General features: G+C 41.0%; 1 protein-coding gene across 3 annotated transcripts in view; it reads left to right on the top strand.

Moving 5' to 3' along the window:
- FSHR (follicle stimulating hormone receptor) overlaps positions 1-24,042 on the top strand; it is a 164,460-nt gene that overhangs the window by 103,061 nt on the left and 37,357 nt on the right. Inside the window, exons 3-4 of one of the 3 annotated variants that reach the window (XM_032352068.1) lie at positions 12,632-12,706; positions 15,972-16,043. In XM_032352068.1, coding sequence (XP_032207959.1) covers positions 12,632-12,706; positions 15,972-16,043 — 147 coding nt within the window. Of the gene's footprint in view, positions 1-11,227; positions 11,735-12,631; positions 12,707-15,968; positions 16,044-24,042 lie in introns of those variants that run through there. The other 2 variants (XM_032352069.1, XM_032352070.1) reach the window with 2 other exon arrangements.

The following is a 24,042-nucleotide window of genomic DNA, read 5'->3' as shown; positions in this document are numbered from 1 at the left end:
AGGAAGCTTTGGGGATGCTGTGGGGCAAGAGAAGTATGCAGAAAAGCGTGCAAACATTGCCACACACACATACTTGGTGTTTCCTTTGGGAAAGAGGCTCAGGATATATGACAATGAGGAATTCAACACTGACTTACACGGGGATCAATGGAGCCTTCTTTAAGCTGACAATGAAACAAGCACAGTCTTCAGGAGAATAATGGCTCAGACTAGGGGTACCTTCTCTCCTTGTCCAGGCCTCAGGAAAAATGGCCCTTGCCGGTTATCTCACAGAGCTGCTCCTAAGGAAACAGGTGCAGTGCCTTGAGAAGGATGCTCCACAGAGTCCTTCACCCCAGCTTGTTAGAAACAGAAGCTGGCTGTCATGCAGGACTGCTGACGATGTGGCTGGCTGCCTTTTAATAACAGAATCGCAGAAATAATTAAAATCACTGAATTCTAGGGCAGGAAGGGACCCAGGAGATCATGTGGATCAACAGTGTTGTTTTATAGATGAGGAACAAAGGCCCAGAGAAGGTAACTGATTTGACTCAAACAGAGTGGTTAATTAGTGGCAGAGTCAAGACTAGAACCTAGGTCTCCTGACTCCAGTGAAGTAATAAAAATCATGGTAAGCAGCATAACCTTTGCATAACATTATGTGTTTTCTTTTCCTTCTGCATGGCATACATTATTCATATGATCTTCAATAGCCCAACCAACTACAAAGAACCGAGTATGAAATATATTGAGGTACCAAGGGCCTTACCAACATCTTACTGCAGGAAATGGATCTCAGAGAGCTCCAGCAATTTGAAAAAGTGATGAAGGACTTCCTCTGACCCACTCAAGAGACCTTGACTCATGCAGCTCCACATTGCTGTAGTTTAGAGAGCTAGAGGTTCAAATTTCTTAATCTGAACACCCCTCCCCCAGTCTGTGTGCTAATGGATTTAGTAGTCCCCATTGTGAAAAAGATGTTCTTTCTGGCATGTTGGTGCATCTTCTTTCACGACATAATTGAAAAAGAAAAGAAAAAGCCAAGGGACCATAATTCCGGAAGGAGCAGCCATCTGCTGTGCTCACAGCAAGAGGCCACACAACTCCACCACAGGTAGCAAATATTGTATCACTAAGTTTAAGAGAGGACTCTGGTAAATGAGGTCAAATAGACACTTAGTTTTGGGGGGAAGTTTTTTGGTTGGTTGTCTTCTTCCAATGTGGTCCAACAATACTCCTACATGACTCCTAATTAAAAGGCCAACAAAAATTTAAACACTTAGTGTATATACCCATCTTTCACAAGATGATGGATGGAAAGCTCATACGTGCCTGATAGGAGGAGACTTGTTGGGCAAATACAAGATACCATGCTACAGTCTTAGGTTTTAGAATGAATAGATGGCAACAGCAAATTCCAAAATGTCGGGGACTTTAAAACTAAGTTTCCCTCTTTGTCACCTAGCAGTCACACTTTATTTAGGATGCCAGGGCAAGAGCTGCTTCACCATCTTTAATCATGGCTTCCAAGTTTGCCCTGGATGTCTCTAGCCAACTTGGTTGGAAAGGAGAGAGAACATGGAAGAACACCGCAGGGCACTATGGGCCAAGCCTAAGGTCACACACAACACTTCTGCTCACATTCATTGGGAGGAACCTTCTCACAAGATGATGCCTAACAGCAAAATTGTCCAGAAAATGTAGTCTAACTATGTACTCAAAAATAAGAGAGGAAAAACCAATTTTGATAGACAGCTAGAAATCTCTTCATGCCATATATTATGCCCATAATCTCATAAAAACCCCAAGAGGTAGTTATAATGATCCCCAATGGATTAAATAAGCCTCATGAGGGTTAGCTGACTTGTCTAAGATAAAGGTAGAATTTTAATTCAAGTCTGTTTGTCTTCCAGGTATATGTTCACATACATTCACATGTGGATGTGAGCTAAGACAAACACAAGTCAGCAGAACCTTAGTAGATCAAGTCATTAGTGAAATTACACAGGTAGAGCATTTTACACCATGCTGCTATATAGGTGTGTAATAAATGTTAATTATTATCACTATCATTATTATTGATGCAGCCTTGAGTTACACAACTGAAACTTCCATATGTCCCAATCCAACAGATCACTTCTCACAGCTTGTGTGTTAGAAGCACCACCTACCTTCCCACCTCCTTTTTTTTTGGCCTCTGCAGAAGCTGGCAAACTACAGTGAAGCCAAGTGACCCAATCGACGTGCCTTCCCTTTCTTCTCTACACACAGTCTCCACTCCCTTATACAACCCTGGTTTTCCATGACACAGAACCCACTAAACTCCTGGTTAAACAGTTTCCAACAGGCATACAGAGTAATAAAGGGATTTTCTGCCTTTTCTAATTTCTAACTCCAATATCATTCTATCTCTAGAAAATCTCTTTCCCTTTCCTTCCCTTTCCTTCCCTTTCTCCCTCCTTCTCTTTTTATCCTCCTCTTAATTCCCTTTGCTTTTCCTTCTTCCCTTTCCTTCCTCTTTCTTCCTTTTCCCTTTCCTTGTCCTCTTTGCCTTTCCTTCCCCTCCTTTCTCTTTCCCTTTCTCCCTCTTTCTCTTTTTATCATCATCTTAATTCCCTTTGCTTTTCCAAACAACAACCATCATGGCTCCTAAGCCCAAGTACTAGCTACCCTCCTATATTCAGGCAGAGATGAACTCCTTTTTCACTCCAACTATGTCTCCACTAGCCACTCCATTTTTATTTTCTTGCATATCAGATACATAGCCTTGGATTTTAAGTAAATCATTGGGACACTTAATTGTTAAAAAAAAAAAAAAAGAGAGAGAGAGAGAGAGAACTCATGACCCACATCAAACCACCAATAAGTCATCACCTGACTGTTAATAATGAATGGTCTAGCTGAAATTGCAACGTGCCATAATTACAATAATGATGGTAGGAAATGAAAACATTTACAAGAAACACTGAGAAAAAGTAATTGAGAGGACTTGAGATTTGTTAAATACTTGAAGGGAAAGTAGAGGTGACCCCAGGATCTAAAGCTTGGGTTTGTCTAGTGAACCAATAGGGATGATAGAGCTATTGGCTGGACTTACTAATTGGAGAAGGGAGTGGAGTTGGGGGGGGAAAATAATGAAGCTCCTTGCGGTAGAATATATGGCTTTGGTAGTTGCATACATGGACTCTGGTCCAAGAGAGAAATATGTCCCAATAACATGTGAAGCATCAACAGAGAGGTTCTAACAGGGAAAGCTTGAGAAATCTAAAGATAGAGCTTCAGAAATGTTGACATTAAGAAGGCATGAGAGAAAACATGGTATATGAGAACAAAGAATAAAATGTACTGAATCCTTACTCTGTACCCTGCTCTGCACTGCTGTGTTGGGCATCCTTCCCACACTTTCCTCCACTTCTTTTCTATTGCACTTCTGTACTCAAAACATCACATGCATGCTGCTTCCCTCCAACAAAACCGCTAATTCTTGGGAGACAGTTCTTGCTTTTTACGTGCTCTTACACGCTCTACACTTGCATAGAGAATGTACTAAAAAAGCACTTACCATATGAGTCACTGCTTGAGATTTTATCTATGAAAGGTGATTTTGCACGTTGACATATTGCCTTGCCAGAACTCTAGTACGAAGTAGCATAGAGGAATGGGGTGGTATTTAGTTGTTTTATAGGCATATCGCTCCCAAAAGGATTTCTACTCTAACAGGATTTTCTTAAGTGACAATAGTTTTCCAACTCACTCTAAATATAGCCTACCTGATATCTGCCATCTTTTTGAGGCCCCATGATCATATCCGAGGTCGACTTTACTTACTGGCTCCGTGGTAATTGGGGTAATTACTTAATCTTTGTAGGCTTCTTTTTCCTCTTCTGTAAAGGGACTAAGAGTGATACAACCTTCATAGGGTTGTAATGATGATTAGGTAATTTAATAAATATGAAGAACAGAAAAACTGGCAAAAAGAGCCTAATAAATGTTAGCTATTATGACTGATTTTTAGTCCTTTTCCTCATCTGCTCTGGGAACTGAGGAAAACATATTACTTCAAAATATAATTACTCAGCATTTTGTATTAAGACAAAACTAAAAATGACACAATCGGTTGCTGTTGATGTATTTGAAAGTGAGTTGTATTCAACTGTCTCTGATTGAGTCATGGAGGGTTCTTTTACTGGTCTCAGTTTGGGGCCATATTTAGAGCATCTTTAGCAAAGACTCACCTAACCCAGGAGAAGGAAGGAGATGTGACATATCAGAAAAGGAGAGCATCTACCTGCTGCCACTGAGGAGGGAAAAGGAGCCCTTTGGCGACATCCTTATCACACACTAACAGCAAGTCCCACTCTGTACTGACCCTGTCCCAAAGGGAACAATATCCTTTTTAGGTTATGCCTTCAGTGACAGAGACATCCTTATTGGGGCACACTGCCCACTCTTCTTTGATGGCCAATAGACCAGTGGTGGGTCTCTGTGGGAAACACTCAGAATGGAGGTTAGCACAATGCTATATATCAGCTGGTTTCAGAATCCGATCTGCATTGGGGTTGAAAGAACTATTCCTAGGACCTTTGCTAGCATCATTTTCCCAGCACAGTGGTTGGCTAACTCAGTATCTCCCAACTGAAGAGGAATTCAGTCTTAAACTCCAGAAGAAGGCAGACTGTCTAGCATGCATGGTGACATCTGGGACTGACCATGTGATAAACACTGTGCTTTCACACATACCATCATACTTGGACCCTTTGACGACCCTGTGAGATAGTCATTATTCCATTTTATAGACAAGGAAACTGAAGCTCAGTGAGACTCCCTAACTTGCCCCCAGTTATACAGCTAGTAAGAAACAGAGGCAGGATTTAAACTCAGATCTCTATTCTAGTCTCTGCATCTGACCCTTAAGGGAATTCTAAATGAGAGGGTTAAGTACGTGTTCAGAGACCATCATGAAATTTTCTGAAAGGCATTTTCACTGGAATTTTCACCTGAACTGTTCTGTATTTTTTAAAATTATATAGCACATTTCCAGAAGAATTTGGAGAGTAGAAATAGGATAGAAATACAGAAAATCATACAGTATATATTTGTGTGCATGTATATACATGTGTATATATATATGTAATGTATGCATATATGTATACCTGTATATGTATATGTGTGTTATGTATATTATGTATAAGCATGTTTAACATTTAATATGTAATAGTTAATTATATGTACTATATGTAAAAGTATATTACTCATGTATCTGCAGCTATATTTAATTGCAACATACCAACCATTCTTTTTCTTTTTTCCAGTAACTCAGATGTAGTCTATCAAATAAAGACAGCACTGGCTAAAAGAAAGCTTAGAATACTAGACTTACTTAGAGATGATTGCTAAAACCTAAGATCAATTTTATTCATCTTTTAGATCCCTAGCACCCAGGCTGGTGCCTGAAACACAAAAGCTACTTAATGACAATCTGTTGAACATTTGTTGAATTCGTTCTTAACTCTTTTAAATATTCACTCCAAGGTTCTGCTAAACAAGACGCTTCCTTCCTGTGCTAATACACAATTTGATTTGTAAATACGCTGTTTACTGCAAGTTTTCAAGAACACAGCTTTGTTGTGCAAGAGCCAGGGTAGAAAATCTTTTATAATCTTTCAAAGATAATTCATTCACTCAGCAAACATTTGGCTGGTAGCAGGAATACTAAAATAAAAGGCAATGTCGCTGTCCTCTTTGCTTAGTGAAGGAGACAAACCAGAGTGCAAATTCAATACAGTATGTGAGGGCTACGACAGAGTGTGTATGTGGGGATTCCAGACTACAGGGAAGGAAAACAATCAACTCCCATTTAGTCTGAGGTTATTAAAAACAAAAAATATTTGGGGCGCCTGGGTGGCTCAGTGGGTTAAAGCCTCTGCCTTCGGCTCAGGTCATGAACCCAGGATCCTGGGATGTCAGGAAGCCTGCTTCCTCCTCTCTGCCTGCCTCTCTGCCTACTTGTGATCTCTGTCTGTCAAATAAATAAATAAAATCTTTTAAAAAAAAATTTGATTTAGTGAATATTAAAAATACTTTAATGCACTTGAATCCCCTAATGTGCCTAATTAAGAAGGGGTATTTTAGAATGTTAGAGGGAAATCCTCTGTGGAAAGTCAAGGGAGGAGGGGAAAGAAGAGGCAGACCCAGTTGGAAAATATCTCCTATGTTGGGGGAGGGGGAAAAATACAGCAAAGTCGTCTCCATGTGTATTTTATTTCATATTACATCCCAATATGTAACCCATAACTAAACTCTGCTCTGAATCAAACAGTCCCAGCATTTAGCAAATAAGTATCAGGCAAAATGGTAGATAAATTAGTACCCCTCTATGATAGTTTGAAATCTTATGCTAGACCTGGTTGAATTCTACATGTTCGTTCATGCCCTAAAGTCCCTCCTACTGAACACCCCGCCCCCTTCCATCAAGTGTACCTGTATATAAATACCACCCCAATGACAAGAAGAATGCACATCTGGAGTAGAATTTGTGGCTCAGAAACTCACTCCAGAGACATGCCCTGAAAACCTCCAGTATGTCACGCAGGCACATCTTCCCTTCCTTCAAGGAAACATGGAATTCCACATGCACAGAAGAGACCTTAAAAGTCATCTCCAATCCTGATAAAACCGTACCAGTCATCTCTGCTGTTTCCTCTTCCATGGCAGTTTTGTCAGTTCAAAGACTTCATCTGGGAGCCATGGGGAGCTGGGAAATGCTGTGACCCAGAGAAACAGCTAAAGGCATCCAGAAACTATTGGTACAGCAGACCAAATACATGTATGTGCTCCTTATATGTTGTGAATTAAAAGTGAAACTCCCGGAAACAAAAGCCTAACTCACAGACAAGTTGGCCTCGGCTGAAATTCAGGCATGCTGCCTACAGGAAAAGGGTGAGAGACACTGACAAGTGTCATCTCCTTTGTAGTTCTATAGATGCCATTTCTGAACCTCAAGACTACTTTTCCTCCATTTACCCATCCATCCACTAAACATTTATTGAGTATCTATTACACACTAATTTACCACTAGATGCCAAAGATTCAATGATAGATGAATGAGATGCCATCAGGAATTCAAAGTCAAGTTGGGGAATCAGACAATGACCACACATCCCCATCAAAAAAAGAGCATGACAAAACAATGTAATTCCTTTAACTGAGCAATCAAATAAGCCTTGTGAGAAGGAGAATGTAGGAAAAATTTCAATGAGAAACATTTCAATTGTATCCAACAGGGATACAGGGTTTTTAAAATCAAGTGCATCGGGTGGTGAGGTTATGGACATTGGGGAGGGTATGTGTTATGGTGAGTGCTGTGAAGTGTGTACAGACCTGTACCCCTGGGGCTAATAATACATTATATGTTTATAAACAAATTTAAAAATTATTTTAAAAAATCAAATGCATCACTCCCCTTGGTTTAATTTAATTGAACTCCCCTATTGTGCTTTTCACATCCAGTCATGTTTGTGATATGGAGAAATGTCTGGTTGAGTGTTATCACCAACATTTATCATACTAGAATTTAAAACTGGGAAACATTTTAGTTGTCAGTCCATTTTAAAACAATAAATCCCTACATGCTACCATAAATAATAATCATTTGCAAAATAACTTGTCTTCTCAAAAAAAATTAGTGTGCAGAGTACCATGATTTTACATATTTGCAAAAATTTTCAGCAATCTGGCTTAATAGAAGACAGATGGAATCTCATGTCTGCTTCTGCATTATAATTGTGCCTGCCATATTACACATCGAATAACCCCTGGACTCCATTGTAGCCTCAAAGAATAAGAGGGAAAACATTCTATTTTTAGCATTTTTATGAAAATACTTTTGGCCATACACACCACAAGATCACACTCTGAGAACAGCTCATCTGTCACATCCCTAGAGCTCTCCTCTTCTTATAAGCCCTTTACCTGTTACCTCTAAGAAAATGCCATCACAGATGGAATTGTGCCAATTGCAATGATTTGTCACAATTGCAAAGAAAATTCTTAACTGAAGTTATTGAGACAAAGAATGGTTTCTTAACTATATAAGTTATTTGGATGTAAAAATTCCACATCCTCCCTTCAAAAACCAATTTAATGATCCTCACAGCTGCGTATTATCTTAGTCAAGTCAGGTAACCTATGTTAAACCTCCCTGGAGATATTTTAGCTGCACTAACTCCACTTTACATAGGTACACTAAAAATCAAGTGAAGCAATGCATAATGAAAAATACTGTCAATTATCAATACTAAATAAATGTTCTTATATATTTTCCACACCAGTTCTTGCTACACATTTAACATCTGAAATAGTGTGGCTTTTTTTTTTTTTTTTAATTTTCTTACTTATGAAAAACTAAACCTAACTAGTACATTCTCTGTTTTACTCCTGCTTCCATCTTTTATCTCTGGTTTATCTTACTACAATTTTGGCTCATTATCTCTCATTATCTTGTGCTCCAAAAAACTTATCTAACTTATTATCTCAGTAACCAAGGGAAAATTGGCCCTTCTTGTTCCTGAAGCCAATTTTAAGACAAAATTCATAGACCTAAAAAGGACCTAATGATCATCTAGTTCAGCAGTTCTCAATCTTTCCTGTATAGGAGACTCACCATTGCTTAGAAAATTAAAGGGAGAAAAAAATAATACCAGAGTCCCGCTCCAGACTAAAATCCAAATCTTTGGTGTGGACACAGGCTTTGGAATTTTTTTAAGGTCCATCAGAAGATTCATTAGAATGTAGTCAGACTTGAAAAACTATGATACAGGCCAACTATTCACTTTACAGTTGGGGGGACAGCAATGGCCAAAAGGGGAAGAATGCGTACTAATAGAATCACCAGGACAGAACTAGGATTTGGACACCACCTTCTGGCCAAGCAACATGACCAAGATTCTTCTATTAATTCCCTTAATTCAGACTTCTCAAAACACAAAGTTTATTCTCCTTCCCTTGCATAAAAGTCATCTTTCAAATAATTTTATTTATATTCCATAAACAATTAAATAGATGCACCCATTTTTTTCCTTTAAAATAATCCACTTCATTTGAATTTTAGAGATTATGTAATTCACATAAACAGAGAGAAGGAAAAAAGACACTGGAAAGTAGAAGAAGATTTTGTCTAAGAGTCATAAGAAAAAATTAGGAAAACCAACTTAACCTAGAATGAAGATATCATTATGAACTCTTGTGGAAGATAAAGTTCATTACTTTAAAAGTTTATGGAATGGGCACATAGGTGGCTCAGTGGGTTGAGCCTCTGACCCTTGATTTCAGCTCAGGTTACATGGGGTCTTATGATTGAGCCCCACGTCCAGCTCTATGCTCAGTGCAGATTCTCTCTCCATCCCCCTGCTTGCTAGCCCTCTCTCTCTTGCTTTTTCTCCTCCTTTTTAAAAAAAATTTATTTATTATTATTTCTTATAAACATATAATGTATTTTTATCCCCAGGGGTACAGGTCTGTGAATCGCCAGGTTTACACACGATGCACCCATTTTTTAAAGATTTTATTTGTTTGAGAGCATGGGTTGGGGAAGGGGCAGAGGGAGAGGGAGAGGGACAAGCAGATTTCTCACTGAACACAGAGCCTGACATGGGGCTTGATCCCAGGATCCCGAGATCATGACCTGAGCCAAAATAAGATGCTTAAATGACCAAACCAACCAGGTGCCCTGAAGTGCACCATTTTATGTTTAAAGTTTGGCACGTTAGATAAGCATGTACACTCATGTTACTACTTCCCCAATCTTGATACAGAACATTTCCATCACCCCATAAAGTTTCCCCTCACCTCCTCCCCATCAGCAATCTTCATCTCAGACCCCAGATGACAATCACTCTGACTTCTGTCACTACTGATTAATTTTTCCTGTTTTAGAACCTCATATAAGCTAAATTACATAGTATGTGTTCTTTGAATCAACATAATTTTTTAAAAATTCAATCATGCTGTATCCACAGTTTGTTCCATTTCATTGGTGAGTAGAATTTCACCAATATATGGATATTACAGCTTATCCATTGGGTTGTCTCCAGTTTGAAACTAATACAAGTAAAGCTGCAATACACTTTTGTCTATAAGTTCTTGGGAGGGCATATGTTTTTATTTATCTTGAGCTAATATATACAGGAGTGGAAATACTGGGCCCAGGGTGGCCCGGGAGATAGGATATGTAGAAGAAAGAGTTCCAGGCCTGCAATCAGCCAGAGGTGGTTCTGCACACAAGTGGGGCTGTTTATTAACATGGAGATCAAAATACTTCACAGGCATGTCAAAAAGATTGCAGAAAGTGTACATGGAGTAGCTGGTAAATATAGATGTGTAATAAATGATAACAGAAATGACTAGAGATGGCACTAGTTTGGGCTGAAACAAGATTCCTGAATTTCTCTGTGATATGCTCTTCCACTGCTGCATACTGTTCACCTTCCCTCAACCCTCATCCTGTCAAAGGCTCCACCCCCCCCCCACACAACCCCAACACCCCTCCTGTATTTGAAGATGAGGCTATAAAATATGAACTACCTTCCGAAATAATTTAGAAATGTTCTTTGGCTTTCTGTTCACAAAGAATGAACAAAGAAAGAATTGAGAATGATAAAATTATCGCTCTAATAATTTGTAGTTCTCTTTGACAAAAGGATGGAGGGGAGGGAGGGAAGATATCCAGATAAGGGAACTTGCAAGACATACATTCACTAAAGGAGAAAAGTTTGCCTTTTAGGCAATATGAGGTGAGATATTACCATGAGTGGTGAACCAAACCTACTGGTAGCTGTAAGTGAACCTGGAAATCATTTTTGAAAGATATGGCCCCATTCGGATTTAAGCTCTGTCCTCTAGTACTTCCTCCATGACCTATCCTTCCCTGTGCAACCCTTTTACTTAACTCCTTTAAGTGTTCAAATTAACATCTTCTTTTTCTAGGTCTACCACCTCTTTCCTACTCCTCCTCATTCCTGTACCTCCCAGAACTCCTTCCACTTGTAGGACAGAAGAGCAAAATAAATGACCAATGGCCAACATGTTCTATCACACAGACACACACACACCACCCTTATCTATATTCAACTGTAAAAATTGTGAATACTTAAGTTTACCAAGTGAATCACGAAAAATGCTATCATAGAACAAGAAGGCTCTTTTTTCTCACAAAATGTCTCCTTCCTCATAGGGGCTTGTGAGAAGCCCCCCTCAGTGAGCTGGCTGCTGCTTATAAGCACACCTTCTCTGTAAAACTTCCTCCCTGCTCTGCCCTCCAGGCTTTCCCCTCATCAAGAGCCTTTCTAGAGCTCTTCAGCTAAATCCCAGGCCAACAGACAGTGCTTCTGCCTCAGCCAATTTGAATGCATGCTGCCTGTGAGATTTCCTAAGACACTCTCAGCTGCTGCATTAATACTGCATGAGCCTTCCTCTGGAGGCCTAATAATAGCATGTTTCATCTGTGAGCCACTTTATAAACATTAAGTGATTAAGCCACCCTCTATCTTCTCAAGCTCTGGGCTTTGGCATAGTGGACTTCACTCTCCACCATCCTCAAGTTACTCCAGCTGGGAAAAAGAAAAAAGAAAAAAACAAAACAAAACAAACAAACAAACAAAAAACAAACAAACAAAAAACAAAACCTGAAAGATCTTTCCTGGATATTTTACATCAAGACATGAAGACCAAAGGCCTTGCAGTAACAACCCCTACTTGGGTAATAGTATGGTGGCGGGGGATGTTACTTAAATCCATGTTCCTTTGAAAAGAGACTGAACTGAGGTTCTCATCTCCCAAAGCTAGATTAGTAGAGAGAAGAACTTGACTCCATGGTCTAGAGCATGGTCATTGAACTAGAGCACATGGCACCAAATCCAGACTGCCATCTATTTTTATAAATAAAGTTTTATTCAAAGACAGTCATGCTCATTCATTTGCTTGCTATCTATGGCTACTTTTGCACTGCATTATCAATTGAGCAGTTGTGATGGAAACCAAATGACCCACAAAGCCAAAAAATACTTACGATCTAGGCTTGTAAAAAAATTTTGCTGAGCCCTGCAGAGTCTAAGGAACTTCAAGCTTATTCTTATCCTGTATATTCCCTAAGTATCTTTTTTTTTTAAGATTTTATTTATTTATTTGACAGAGATCACAAGTAGGCAGAGAGGCAGGCAGAGAGAGAGAGAGACAGAGGGAAGCAGTCTCCCTGCTGAGCAGAGAGTGACTCAGGGCTCAAACCCAGGACCCGGGATCATGAGTTCAGCTGAAGGCAGAGGCTTTAACCCACTGAGCCACCCAGGCGCCCCACTAAATATCTTTAATCAATTCTCTTTCCCTTTCTGGGCTTCAGTTTGTACATCTATAGACTGAATAACCTCTAAACTAACTGAGCCATCACCTTAGGCTTATTCCCTCATTGTTCTCTAAGTATTAGCATCTCATATGTTAGCTTTGACTCATTATTACAGCTGACTTGAGGGCAGGAATAGAGTTGTGTGTGTCTCATGAATCATTGTAGGCAGGGGCTCTATGCTGAGCCCTAAATCCATCTGTGAAGTGTAACTGTACTGACTTGAATCATATAGTTTGTTTTTTGTTTGTTTGTTTACAGAGAGATCTCACAGAATGAAGTCTTGGAAGTGATAGAGGCAAATGTGTTCTCCAACCTGCCCAAATTACATGAAATGTAAGCAAGATCCTGTGGGGTTTGTTCATGGTCTTTGGCAATAGCCTTAAATTTTGTGTATATCCCTGGAAGGCCCTATCTCTGCTCAATCCTCTGATCTCTGAAATTCATTTTAAGAGGTGTCTGGGTGGCTCCATCAGTTGAGCATCTGCCTTTGGCTCAGGACATGATCTTAGGATCCTGGGATGGAGGCCCGCATTGGGCTTCCTGCTCAGCAGGGAGTCTAATTCTTCTTTGCCCTATGCCCCTCTCCCTGCTCATGCATTCACATGCTCTCTCACTCCATCTCTGTCTCAAATGAATAAATAAGGAAAAAAAGGGGCACCTGGGTGGCTCAGTGGTTTAAAGCCTCTGCCTTCAGGTCAGGTCATGATCCCAGGGTTCTGGGATTGAGCCCTGCGTCTGGCTCTCTGCTCTGTGGGGAGTCTGTTTCCTCCTCTCTCTCTGCCTGCCTCTCTGCCTCCCTGTGATCTCTGTCAAATAAATAAATAAAATATTAAAAAAAAAAAAAAGAAATTCATTTTAAGATGTCAAAGTCAGCCCGAAGGCACTGTCATAGGTCTCTCTGCCTGGTGACACGGGTACTAACCTACAGACTAGTCTTGTCATGCTCCCTCCCTCCCAGATTGTTTTTCAATAGACCCAAGAACCTTGTTCAGTAATTTAAGATACCTCTATCTCATCTTCTCATTTAAAATTATTCCATAGTCAAAATTCAAAATAAATCCCACATGATGTAGTTAAAGATAGGCAATCCTCACTTGAATACCAGCTGATGCCATAGATCTCCATGAAACCTTGGCCAAGATACAGAATCATTCCAAGACTTGGTTTTCTTATCTGTAAAATGAGAATAATAATGAAAGTACATGGCAAAGGATCACTGTGACGAATAAAGGAGATAAATATAAATCAGATCTAACACATCAACTGCCATAGAGGAAGTATGTCATAACAATCCGTGGTTTCTCATTATAACCCTATTTTCTTTCTCTTTTTGACATTCTCATTTTACACACCTGCCAATATTCATACAGATGCAGTTCTGTTTCATACCAGCCTATAATTACAATAAATCAATTCAGAGAATCATAAAATATCAAGGCCAGGGACACCTGGGTGGCTCAGTCAGTTAAGCATCTGCCTTCAGCTCAGGTCATGATATTAGGATCCTAGGATCAAGTCCAGCATGGGCTCCCTGCTCTGCAGGGAGCCTGCTTCTCCCTCTGCCTACTCTGCCCCCTGCTTGTGCATGAGTGCTCTCTTTCTCTCTCTCTCTCTGTCTGTTAAATAGATAAATAAACTTAAAAAAAAAAAAATCAAGGCCAGAAGAGACTGGAGACTATCTGGTCCCAATTTTTCCAGAGTATATTCTGTTCATCATCAAACACTCAGGAAATAATATATTGAGTGTTGTTTAAAAAAGGTAAATGATAGTATGGTCAAATAAGTTTGGGAAACACTGGGCAAATAAAGTTAGATTCACTTACTGTAGGAAAACTCAGAACCTATAATAGGCAAATATATACTTAGAATCTCCAAGGAGGATATTTTATTAAGAGTTCTCAGCCAAGATCACTGGAAAGGTTTCTTCTGTGGGGCATGTATTAGTATCTCACAACACTTCCACGGAAATGGTTAGGAAAGCCACTGAACCACTTTCTTAACATTACAGACAAGGATGAAAGACACAGAGACGTTCCAAGACTTATCTAAAGTTACCCAGCCAAATCCACAACAGGATAAGGACTTGAAAATAAATCCCAATTCTGGTATTGTTTTTAAACGTCTTTGTTAAGTTTGCCAAGTAGATGTACATATACACATTCACATTATTCATCCTATTTATTTAGAAGTGATACACGGTCTGTCCGTACTGGCAGACTGCCCCTTCCCTTTTCCTTCCTTCTACCCACTCTGCCTCCCACCTGCATCGTTCCTCAGGGCCATTAAACCTCTGCAACTGATGCCTTCCCTCATTCTCCCCCTGCCCTCCTGTTCCTTCCTTTCTTCTCTGTTTGGTCTCACCTTTTCCTAGCTGGAAAAAGAGAGTTGACCAGGATCTCAGACCCACAGGGCATGTCACAGAAATGAACCAAAGGGCAGCCAGCTCTCTGGGCAGGGTCAAGCAAGCATCCCCTCTGTTGTTCAGCAGGCCGTGGAGCTAATGGAATGGCTCTTTCATCTCTTCCCTGCATGGAGAGGTGCTCACCCCCATGTAGCACTGACTGTTCTTAAAATAATTAATTACCTGGTACTTGGATCTGGGTAGCGACAGGTTACTGCGATATAAAAGCTAATGAAACAGGGAGGAAGTAATTAACACAGAGCACCTCTGCAAATATACATTGATCCAGCAAGATGAGGAAAGGGCAGTCTCTCTCTGCTGGCAGCCAAATGTGAACATGCTCACCTCCAGACTATTGACCAGGACACAGTCAAAGCCAACAAGGGCAGAAGTCCCCACTTCTCAGGAGCTGTGAGAGTAGCCTCAGTCTACAGCAAACAGGGAATCATCAGCACATTCCCAGCTACTGTCTGCTGCAGTTTCTTGGTTAAAATCAGAGATGTCCACTGCTTTTCACCTGAACTTTGTTTTCCTTTGCCTCTTTACTTTTTCCCTAATCTCCTTTGCCCTTCACCCTCCCTTCCATCTTCTTTTCGCTTTCTTTTGTTGTTTTCCATCTCCTGCTCTCTTGTCTCCAGACCAGAGAAAATCTCTTTTCCCATGCTAGTGTCATTACTGCCCTCTTAGTTGCCGCAGAGGAAACAAGAGGGTTTCTAAAAAACACTTACCAGTTATGGATGCAGTGTGCTGGGTGAAAAGGACACCCTCAACCAGTGCTTTGTTAGGCTATTACTAACAGGTGCCAAGAGAACAGTAGTTCTGAGAGCCAAGTGGGTTAATATTCAGTTTGCACAGTCTCAACTCTTCATTGAAATGACGGATGGAGGGGCACCTGGGTGGTTCAGTGTGTTAAGCCTCTGCCTTCAGCTCCGGTCATGATCTCAGGGTCCTGGGATGGAGCCCCACATCGGGCTCTCTGCTCAGCGGGGGGCCTGCTTCTCCCTCTCTGCCTCGCTGCCTACTCGTGATCTCTGTCAAATATATAAATAAAATCTTTTAAAAAAGAAGAAAAAAAGAAATGACGGATGGATAGAGGGATGGGTAGGTGAATGGATAAACCCTTTGCATAATGTGAAAAATACGACAGCAATTCTCAGTGTTGAGTTCATGTACACGTTCTTTACTGTTTTGCAGTAGAATTGAAAAGGCCAACAATCTGCTATACATCGACCCAGATGCCTTCCAGAGCCTTCCCAACCTCCGATATTTGTAAGAACTCTTATACTCTGGTGCCCCCTCTATAAACAAATTGTGTATTCCTGTTTTAGCAAAACATCCACCTGCTACTCAGGGGAGCAACTGTTTTTTTTTTTTTTTTTTTAATAGGTGTGGGTTCACATAGAAGAGGGGAGACACTTGCTGGTGGGTTTTATTTAACTTTTATAAGTGAGTTCTACTATTATAACTGCATTTTTGTTTTCACTTACTAAAACAGACATCATAAGGCATGTCACTTGCATAAATGGAATTGTCACATGGACTTCTTGCAGAACTCAGTCATAATTTAGTGTTAATAAGATGCAGCCAGAATTTGTGCTAGCATTTAGCTTGTGACCTTGACCTCAAAGACATCTCATTTGTTCTGCATATACACATTTTTTCTTTGATACATTATGGTGCTTTATTTTGTAAGTTCTAGTTATTAATAGACATGGTATTTTATCAGCAGAGAGATTCCTAGTGTTTGAGCTCCATCCTTTGAGCCTGCCACATTAGCAAAAACACGGTTTCTTCCATTCAAATGGCTTCCAAAACAGCTGAGTGCTTGAAAGACCCCAGAGTGCTACGATAGAAACCCATAAAACACCACATAAGAACTTGGGCTAGAAGTCACACTAAGCCCATTTACTAGCTACTTATCACAGGCTAGAACTTAATCTCTCGCAGCTTTTTCCCTGTCACAAGAATGGAAATAATAATGATAGATGCCTATCAGTAATGTATAACCACCACCACTCCCAAAAAAGAGTTTTAAAGCAACATCTCTTTATTATCTCTCATCTATGAGTTGATCCGTGGAGTGGGTCTGCTGACATGGACTGTTTGCCTGACCTCGGCTAAGCTCACTTAAAAGTAACTACATTGGGGCACCTAGGTGGCTCAGTGGGTTAAAGCCTCTGCCTTCAGCTCCTGGGGTCCAGGGATCGAGCCCCGCATCGGGCTCTCTGCTCGGCAGGGAGCCTGTTTCCCCCTCTCTCTCTCTGCCTGCCTGTGATCTCTGTCGAATCAATAAATAAAATCTTTAAAAAAAAAAAAAAAAAGTAACTGCATGTAGGTGGCAGGTCAGCTGGGGACTGGCTGCTGTGGACTATCCCAGGTGAGAGGACAGGTCTCCACCAAGTTGTGCTCATTTCCAGCAGGCTAACATAGGCTTGCTCTGATGGCAGTCCTGGGGGTTCCAACACAGACAGCTCAAACTTGCAAGCCTCTTGAGACCCACACCCTGAATTAGCACACTGTCTCTTCTGGAATATTTTATTAGCCAAAGGAACTCATGGGGCCAGCCTTGATTCAAGAGGTAAAGAAGCACATTCCCTTTTTTTTAATGGGAAAAGCTGCAAAGTCACAAAATAAGGTGTGTAGATACAAAGAAGCACAGGGCATTGAGGCCAACTTTGCAACCAGTTTAAAGTATGTAAGAAGTTCTACCCACTGCCTGTCACACGGTAAATGCTCATATTAGTACTAGTTGCTAGTGATACTCTGACCCTAAATTTTGATCCATGATAACTGGAGTTAGTAGATCCAATGAGCAACACTTGGCTGTCGTATACCTCAGCTCTGATGGACTAAGGGAATGAAAGATTGATTTAATGGAATAGAATCTATAGGACATGGAATTTCCTCTCCCTGACAGCTGCTGAGAAGGGATCTGAGAAAGAGTCAAGGTTGCTCACTCCTGAGTTAAAGTCAGAGGCAGGACCGGCTTCACTGGCATGCTGTCCATGCAGTCATGCAGGGCTCCATCCCCAAAGCACCCCACACCCAGAGGGCCTCCCATTGGGTGTGATTCCTTGCTGCTGCTGTTGTGAAATGCTTAAACTTTTTTTTTGTTTTAAATACAAAGGGTCCTGTGTTTTCTTTTTGCACTGTGCCCCACAAATGCAGCCTCTCAGGCTCTGAAGTCAGGGTGACGACCTCTTCTCGTTTCAGACCTGGGAGTCTTGGCTCCCTAAATGCACTTTGCTATACTGTCTGCAGAAACTAACCTGTATTAGGCATATAACAGTTGAAATATAACAGAAATATAGGTTAACAGAGAAGGCGTGGGCCTAGAATTTTAAAAACTGACTTCTGACTTCATCCTCACCCCACCATGTACTCTTGGGCCAATTGGACTTCTGAGTGCACTTGTATAGGACCCTCAAGTGAAATTTATATGTGAAAATATTATACAAACCAGGAAGTGTTCAAAAACACTAATAAATGTACTGAGTATTTTGTAGGATGATTATTTCTGACCAACTCAAGTCTAACAGTCCACTCTAAGGAAAAGTTCACTAAGGGCTGAACAAGAGTTATGGTGGCCACTGAGAACTTCAGCTTTTGCTTACAACAGTTGTCATGAGTTCAAAAAGAAGAGGCTTGAGAAATGCCTTTACATTTCATGGAACAAGATAGAAAAGAAAAAAAAAACTATATATGATGGCAGAAGGACCTGATTTCGGTGGGATACTGATATTTATTAGGTAGACAGCAAAGTACCTTCTCGAAGCTTCAGTTTCCTTATCTGTAAATAGGGTGGGTTGTGAAAAATAATTAATATTATACCTGTGAAAAACATCTTGCAAGTTGTTTCTCAGTATACAAACTATAACTATACAAACAGCAGTGCCTGAGTGGCACAGCTGGTTAAGCAACTGACTCTTGATTTTGGCTCAAGTCATGATTTCAGGATTGTGAGTTCAAGTCCTGCATTGGACTCTGCACTGGGCATTGGAGCCTGTTTAAGATTCTCTCTCTCCCTCTGCCTGTCTCCCTTTCCACTCACATGCACATGCTTTCTCTCAAAAAGAAAAAAAAATTACACAAACATAAAATTATTAGTGCCTGTTACCCAGTTGGCTTATTTCATTCCTTCTTTTTCTTCTTTCCCTCCCAAATGCCATCTTCCCTTCTTTCTCTCCCTTTCCTTTAAGAAAAAGTCTGAGCGGAATATGGCGGCCACAGAGCCTTCAACAACAGAATAAAATCACATTAGGACCTGCAAAGGAATCCACAGGAGAACTGCCACACACATGCATGTAATGAAGAGCATTCCTGTAGAGGATAGGTCCAAAAAGAAAACCACCCCTTCACATGTCTATTCCATAATGCTTGATAATAACAGCATGAATAGTAGCCAGAATGGTGGGCTGGAAGCAGGGGAATAAGAGATGAGGAATCAAAACAAAGTTTGAAATCAAGAGATCCAGAATTAGACTCAATATTGGCCTATACTTTATGGTCAACACCATTCGCTCTTATAAATAAGGACCCTCAGCCCTTCCTCTAGGGGGTGAGAGCTAGGGAGGAACTTAGGAGGATGTGGGCATGGAAGGCACAGCCCCAGTAGGAAGGAATGGGAACTTAGACAGAAAAGAGGGGCCAGGCTATTACTGTGATTCTGGAAGAAGCTAAAATCTATGCCATCAGTCATCAAATCCAGCACCCCCCACCCCTCTCCTTTCCTCACTTTGAGATGTTGAGTGGTCCCCACTCCCACCTGGCTCCCCCATCAAGTCCAGACAAAGCTGTAGGTGACTGATTCCAGCCACATCCTTTATAAGAGCAGGTTATTGTTCTCAGACCATTTGAGAAAAGAACTTGTCAGCAGTTTGGACAACAACAAGTCATTGTCAAAGTAGCCTCCTTGATTACTCTGAGAAAAATATTTACGTAATTCTACAGTGAGTAAAATTCTTTCACATCCACTGCCATGCATCAAGAAAGTTAGAAGTTAAGAAGAGTGGTCCATCTTAAATCTTTTGACTTTATTGCTAAAGGTGAGCTATTACCAGCTGCGCATACTTCCTTCAGATGTGGTACATGATGACCCTGGGAATCCCAGAAACTCTGCACTCCGAAAGCACTTCTACCAGTAATACTTCTATTTGGGGCTCAGCCTGTGGCCCTTTGAAAAATTTTCAATACTGATAAGGGATCTAAATTAGGTGGACCTCGAATCTGAAAGAGTCCATCATGGAAACAGAGCCCAGTTGAGCTTCCTTCTCCTTCCATGCTGATTTGTGTCTGAGCAGCAGTCACAACGGCCTCACAGTCCAGTAGCCAGGTAGAGGTAGATGGCAACGATTTCAGATATTCTTTGGGATGATGAACTACTTGCTTCAAGGCGAAGAAGAAACACAAAATGGATGAAAGAATCCAGAAGGGACCAGTAGGATTGAGTACTTGTTTATTTCCTGAAGCCAGGATAAATGTTTATCATCACAGCCACCAAAGCAGGAAATTACAAGGGGTTAGAGGTAAGTTTCCATTTGACTGGAACATCCTAATTCACACACACACACACACACACTTGGAAATGTTGTTTTGGAAATTTTCAGCATTGATTCCATTTCATGATGATCACTTGATGGCACAGAGTTCAAGACAACTGGAAATCAACGTTCTTCATCACTGCTTTCATACTTCACTGAGGAACCTAAAGTGGTTAGGGAAAAAAAAACCTCATGAATAAAGAAAGGTACTTTGACTAGAAGAATATACATCACAGGATTCATCTGAGTGCATTTTTTAAGTCAATATTGTATTTGCAGGCAATATTTCTTTCTTTACTGCTCTGCCTTCCTGGAGCTGACCTTTTGTATATGAAAGATTATCTATTGATCTGTAAATAAGGTTTACACAATATTTTCTTGCCTTTGCATCCTGTCAATGTAATTCCCAGGCAGCTGGGTGTTGCTCTTTACTTCTCAATAAACCCTAATTCCATCTTAGCAAACCCTCCCCACAGCTGGGGAGGGCCGCTCCCCAACTGACAACCATCTTCTCCTCACATGCAGGATTGTTAGACCCTCCTTAGGATCCCTGTTAGCAGTAGCCACACCATCTGCTTTCTCCAGCCAGGACTAATTCCAAGAGAGTCTTCGCTGGGACTCACCCTAGCAATTCTGGCTGTTTCCTCCCCATCCCTCCCATAAGTCCCTCACTCTCTGGTCTGTATTCCTCTTTCATTTCCTTTAATAGGAGTAATGAAAGTAGCTTCTCAGATTATAAAAGCTGAACAAAATGTTGGACATCTCAAAGGACAGATGCTAGGGACTCAGGAAGCCACACCTGTCTGAGCTCAGGTGTTGGCTCCCGCTCTTCTTGGTTGGGTGACCTTTGGTAATAGCTTTACTTCTCTAAGTCTCAGTTTTCCTTTCTATTAACCAGGAATAACATTACCTGCACCTCTGTTTTGTATGAAAGAAGTTACTGAAAACAATGACTAACGCTTAGAAAATTCTCAGTAAGTGTTAACAATTCTTATTAAACTCTTGACCCTGTCACTTACTAGCTAGGAAAGCTCACAGAGGAGACTTCATCTCTCTGTACCACAGTTCTCCCCTATGCTTAATAAAAACAAAGTGATACCTACCTTTTCAGATAGTTGCAAGGATTAATTTGCTGAGGATGGTGACAGTAGTGGTGATGGTGAATATTTTCCCACTCCGGTATCCCTGAAGTTTTTGGAAGCATTTTTAACTTTTCTTTTGGAGAGAATCCACTGACCAGCATTCAAATGTGGAAATACATCACTTGTGCTTCTCAAAGGAATAAGGCATCCTTCTTACTGAACTCCTCACATATCCAGAAAGGTCCTTCCAAACAAGCAAAACTGCATTATCCTTCAGAGTTCTAATGGAGAGCTCTTGACCTCTCCTTTTATTGCTTATTTTCAATACTCATTGTCTACAATATCTCTTGCCATCTCCACAAAAACTAATTCCAGTTCTTCACATCACGGCTGGTTAGATAATGCATCCCACTTTTATGCTGATTCACAGTTTAACACTTTTCCTCATTCTTTATTGCCTTTGAGCCTCCCAGCAATACAAGAAGTGGGCAAGGTAGAAGTCCATGCATTTGCAGCAGTACACTGGCCTTGCCTGTAGTCCCTGAGTACTTGGCTCTCCTCACAGGAATGTGCAATGGCCCTACAAATTGGAGTATTCTGGGTGTACAGCAAAGGCTGGCTGACTGTTCTGATGACCATATGAATGTTCATTTTTAGAAGTTATGACAGCCATGTACATAGTAGAAAGGATTGGCGCCTGCCCTTTTTTCCTCTATCATTTTGGATGCCAATTGGCCAATAAATAAGAACTCATTCATTCAGTCTTTCAACAATCATTTATTGGGGTCCTACTATAGTCTAGGCTTTGTAGTAGTTATTGGCTATACAAAAGATGCCAAGACAGATGAAGCCTCTGCGCTTGTGGAACTTACATTCTAGATGAAGAGATAATGTTCAATAACGTTAGGTGGTGTTCGTGGTATAAAGAAAGATAAAGTAGGACAAGTAGGGAATAATGTTTTAAAAAGGTGGTGGTTGAGAAAGGATGGAGGAGATGGCCTTGTGAGAGAGATCGGAGACATCTATGGACAGATCTCAAGGAGCTCAGTCTTTTGTGGAGAAAAGGCTAGCTAGCACCCATTAACTCCTGGCAATAACACATCTATCTGTAGAGCTGTGTGGTCCTTGTCATAAACAAGAGGACTGACCCCATGCTTCAGGCTGGAGGAGTCAGGGGAAGTGTCATGTGGGTAGGCAGCACTTAGCTGCAACCTAAGGGGTAAATAAAATTTGGAAAGATAGAAAAGAAGGAATTTCCTGTGGGGGGGGGAAAAAAGAGATGATCAAATACATAGAAGGTAAAAGGATCATGGAACAGGCAGAGGAGGGGGAGAAACTGAGTCCCAGCTAAAAAGAAGACACACACTGAAGAGTAGGACTGCATTAGGATAGAATGGGTTTGGTAAGATTAAAGAAATTAAGGCAGAGGAGTTCAGTCCTACTACCATAGTAAAGAGTAAGCTGTAAGAGATTTTAAGCAGCACAGTGACGAGATGACAAGGGTTTGGACTGTACGTTGACCAGGAGCAGAGTACAGACATACACTAAAGGAAGACCTGCTAAGAGGCAACTGCTATAATCCAAGAGTACAATAATGATGGCATCTGGAGGCCTGGGGAGGCATGGTTCAACTGGGGACAGATTTCCAAAGAAGAATCATTGGTATGTGATTTACCTCTAGGTGAGACATGGACCCAAGTGACTGCAATGATTTTTGCCCCTCACTTCCAGTAACCCCCAAAGCCTTCCTTCTCCCATGCCCCCTCTAAGCACCTCACACATAGAACCATCCTCCAGATGGGACCAGAAGTCCTTTTGCACAGGGGCTGGTGCTTATTGGAAAGAAATTATTAGCTATCTCCCTGGCTGTCAGTGTTGTAAGGATCTAAGGATGTTGTCATGGCGACAAAAATGGGCACAATGGAAATTATACAATTGCTTCTTTTATCAGTTAGGTGTCTCGCAGAGCCAACTACGCCTGCCATTGTCAATGCTAGGAAAATATGGTCAGATTTTCCTTCTGAAATGCTCAAGTTCAGGATGAGATTTCAGCCTGAGCCTGTCCGCTCAAGGAGGGCAAGAACCTCCGCTTTGCTGAGGGCCTGATCATTAAGGAGGTGATGCTTTCATACCGCTCACCTCCTTTCCTCATTCCTCTAACCTGTTCACTGTGTTTTCTCCTACAAGAAGCCCAGGGATTTTCCCTCAGCAAGCTATTCCTTGATCCATCATGGTACATCAATACGTTCAGGGCTTGATGTTCTTCTTCCTAGAGGAATTTCTGTTTTTAAAAGAGAGGCAGAGACAAGGCAATGTGAAACCCAAGGACTGATAATGATGGACTTCAGGTATGGAGGTTTCTGGAGAGAGAGATAAGTCCCAAAGGATCCACTCCAATAGCACCTAGGCAACCATACTTAACCCACGTGCAGAGTCTCTGAATTGTTTTTTTCATAGGATAGAGCTTCTCATGAAGTAGTTGTGTCCTCACCTCATTTTTTTTTTAAAGATTTTTATTTATTTGACAGGGAGAGAGAGACAGTGAGAGAGGGAGCACAGCAGGGGGAGTAGGAGAGGAAGAAGCAGGCTTCCTACTGAGCAGAGAGCCCAATGTGGGGCTCAATCCCAGGACCCTGGGATCATGAC

This window comes from Mustela erminea, chromosome 7, assembly GCF_009829155.1.
Source record: "Mustela erminea isolate mMusErm1 chromosome 7, mMusErm1.Pri, whole genome shotgun sequence".
Lineage (NCBI taxonomy): Eukaryota > Metazoa > Chordata > Mammalia > Carnivora > Mustelidae > Mustela > Mustela erminea.
This window is presented reverse-complemented; position numbering and strand designations above follow the sequence as displayed.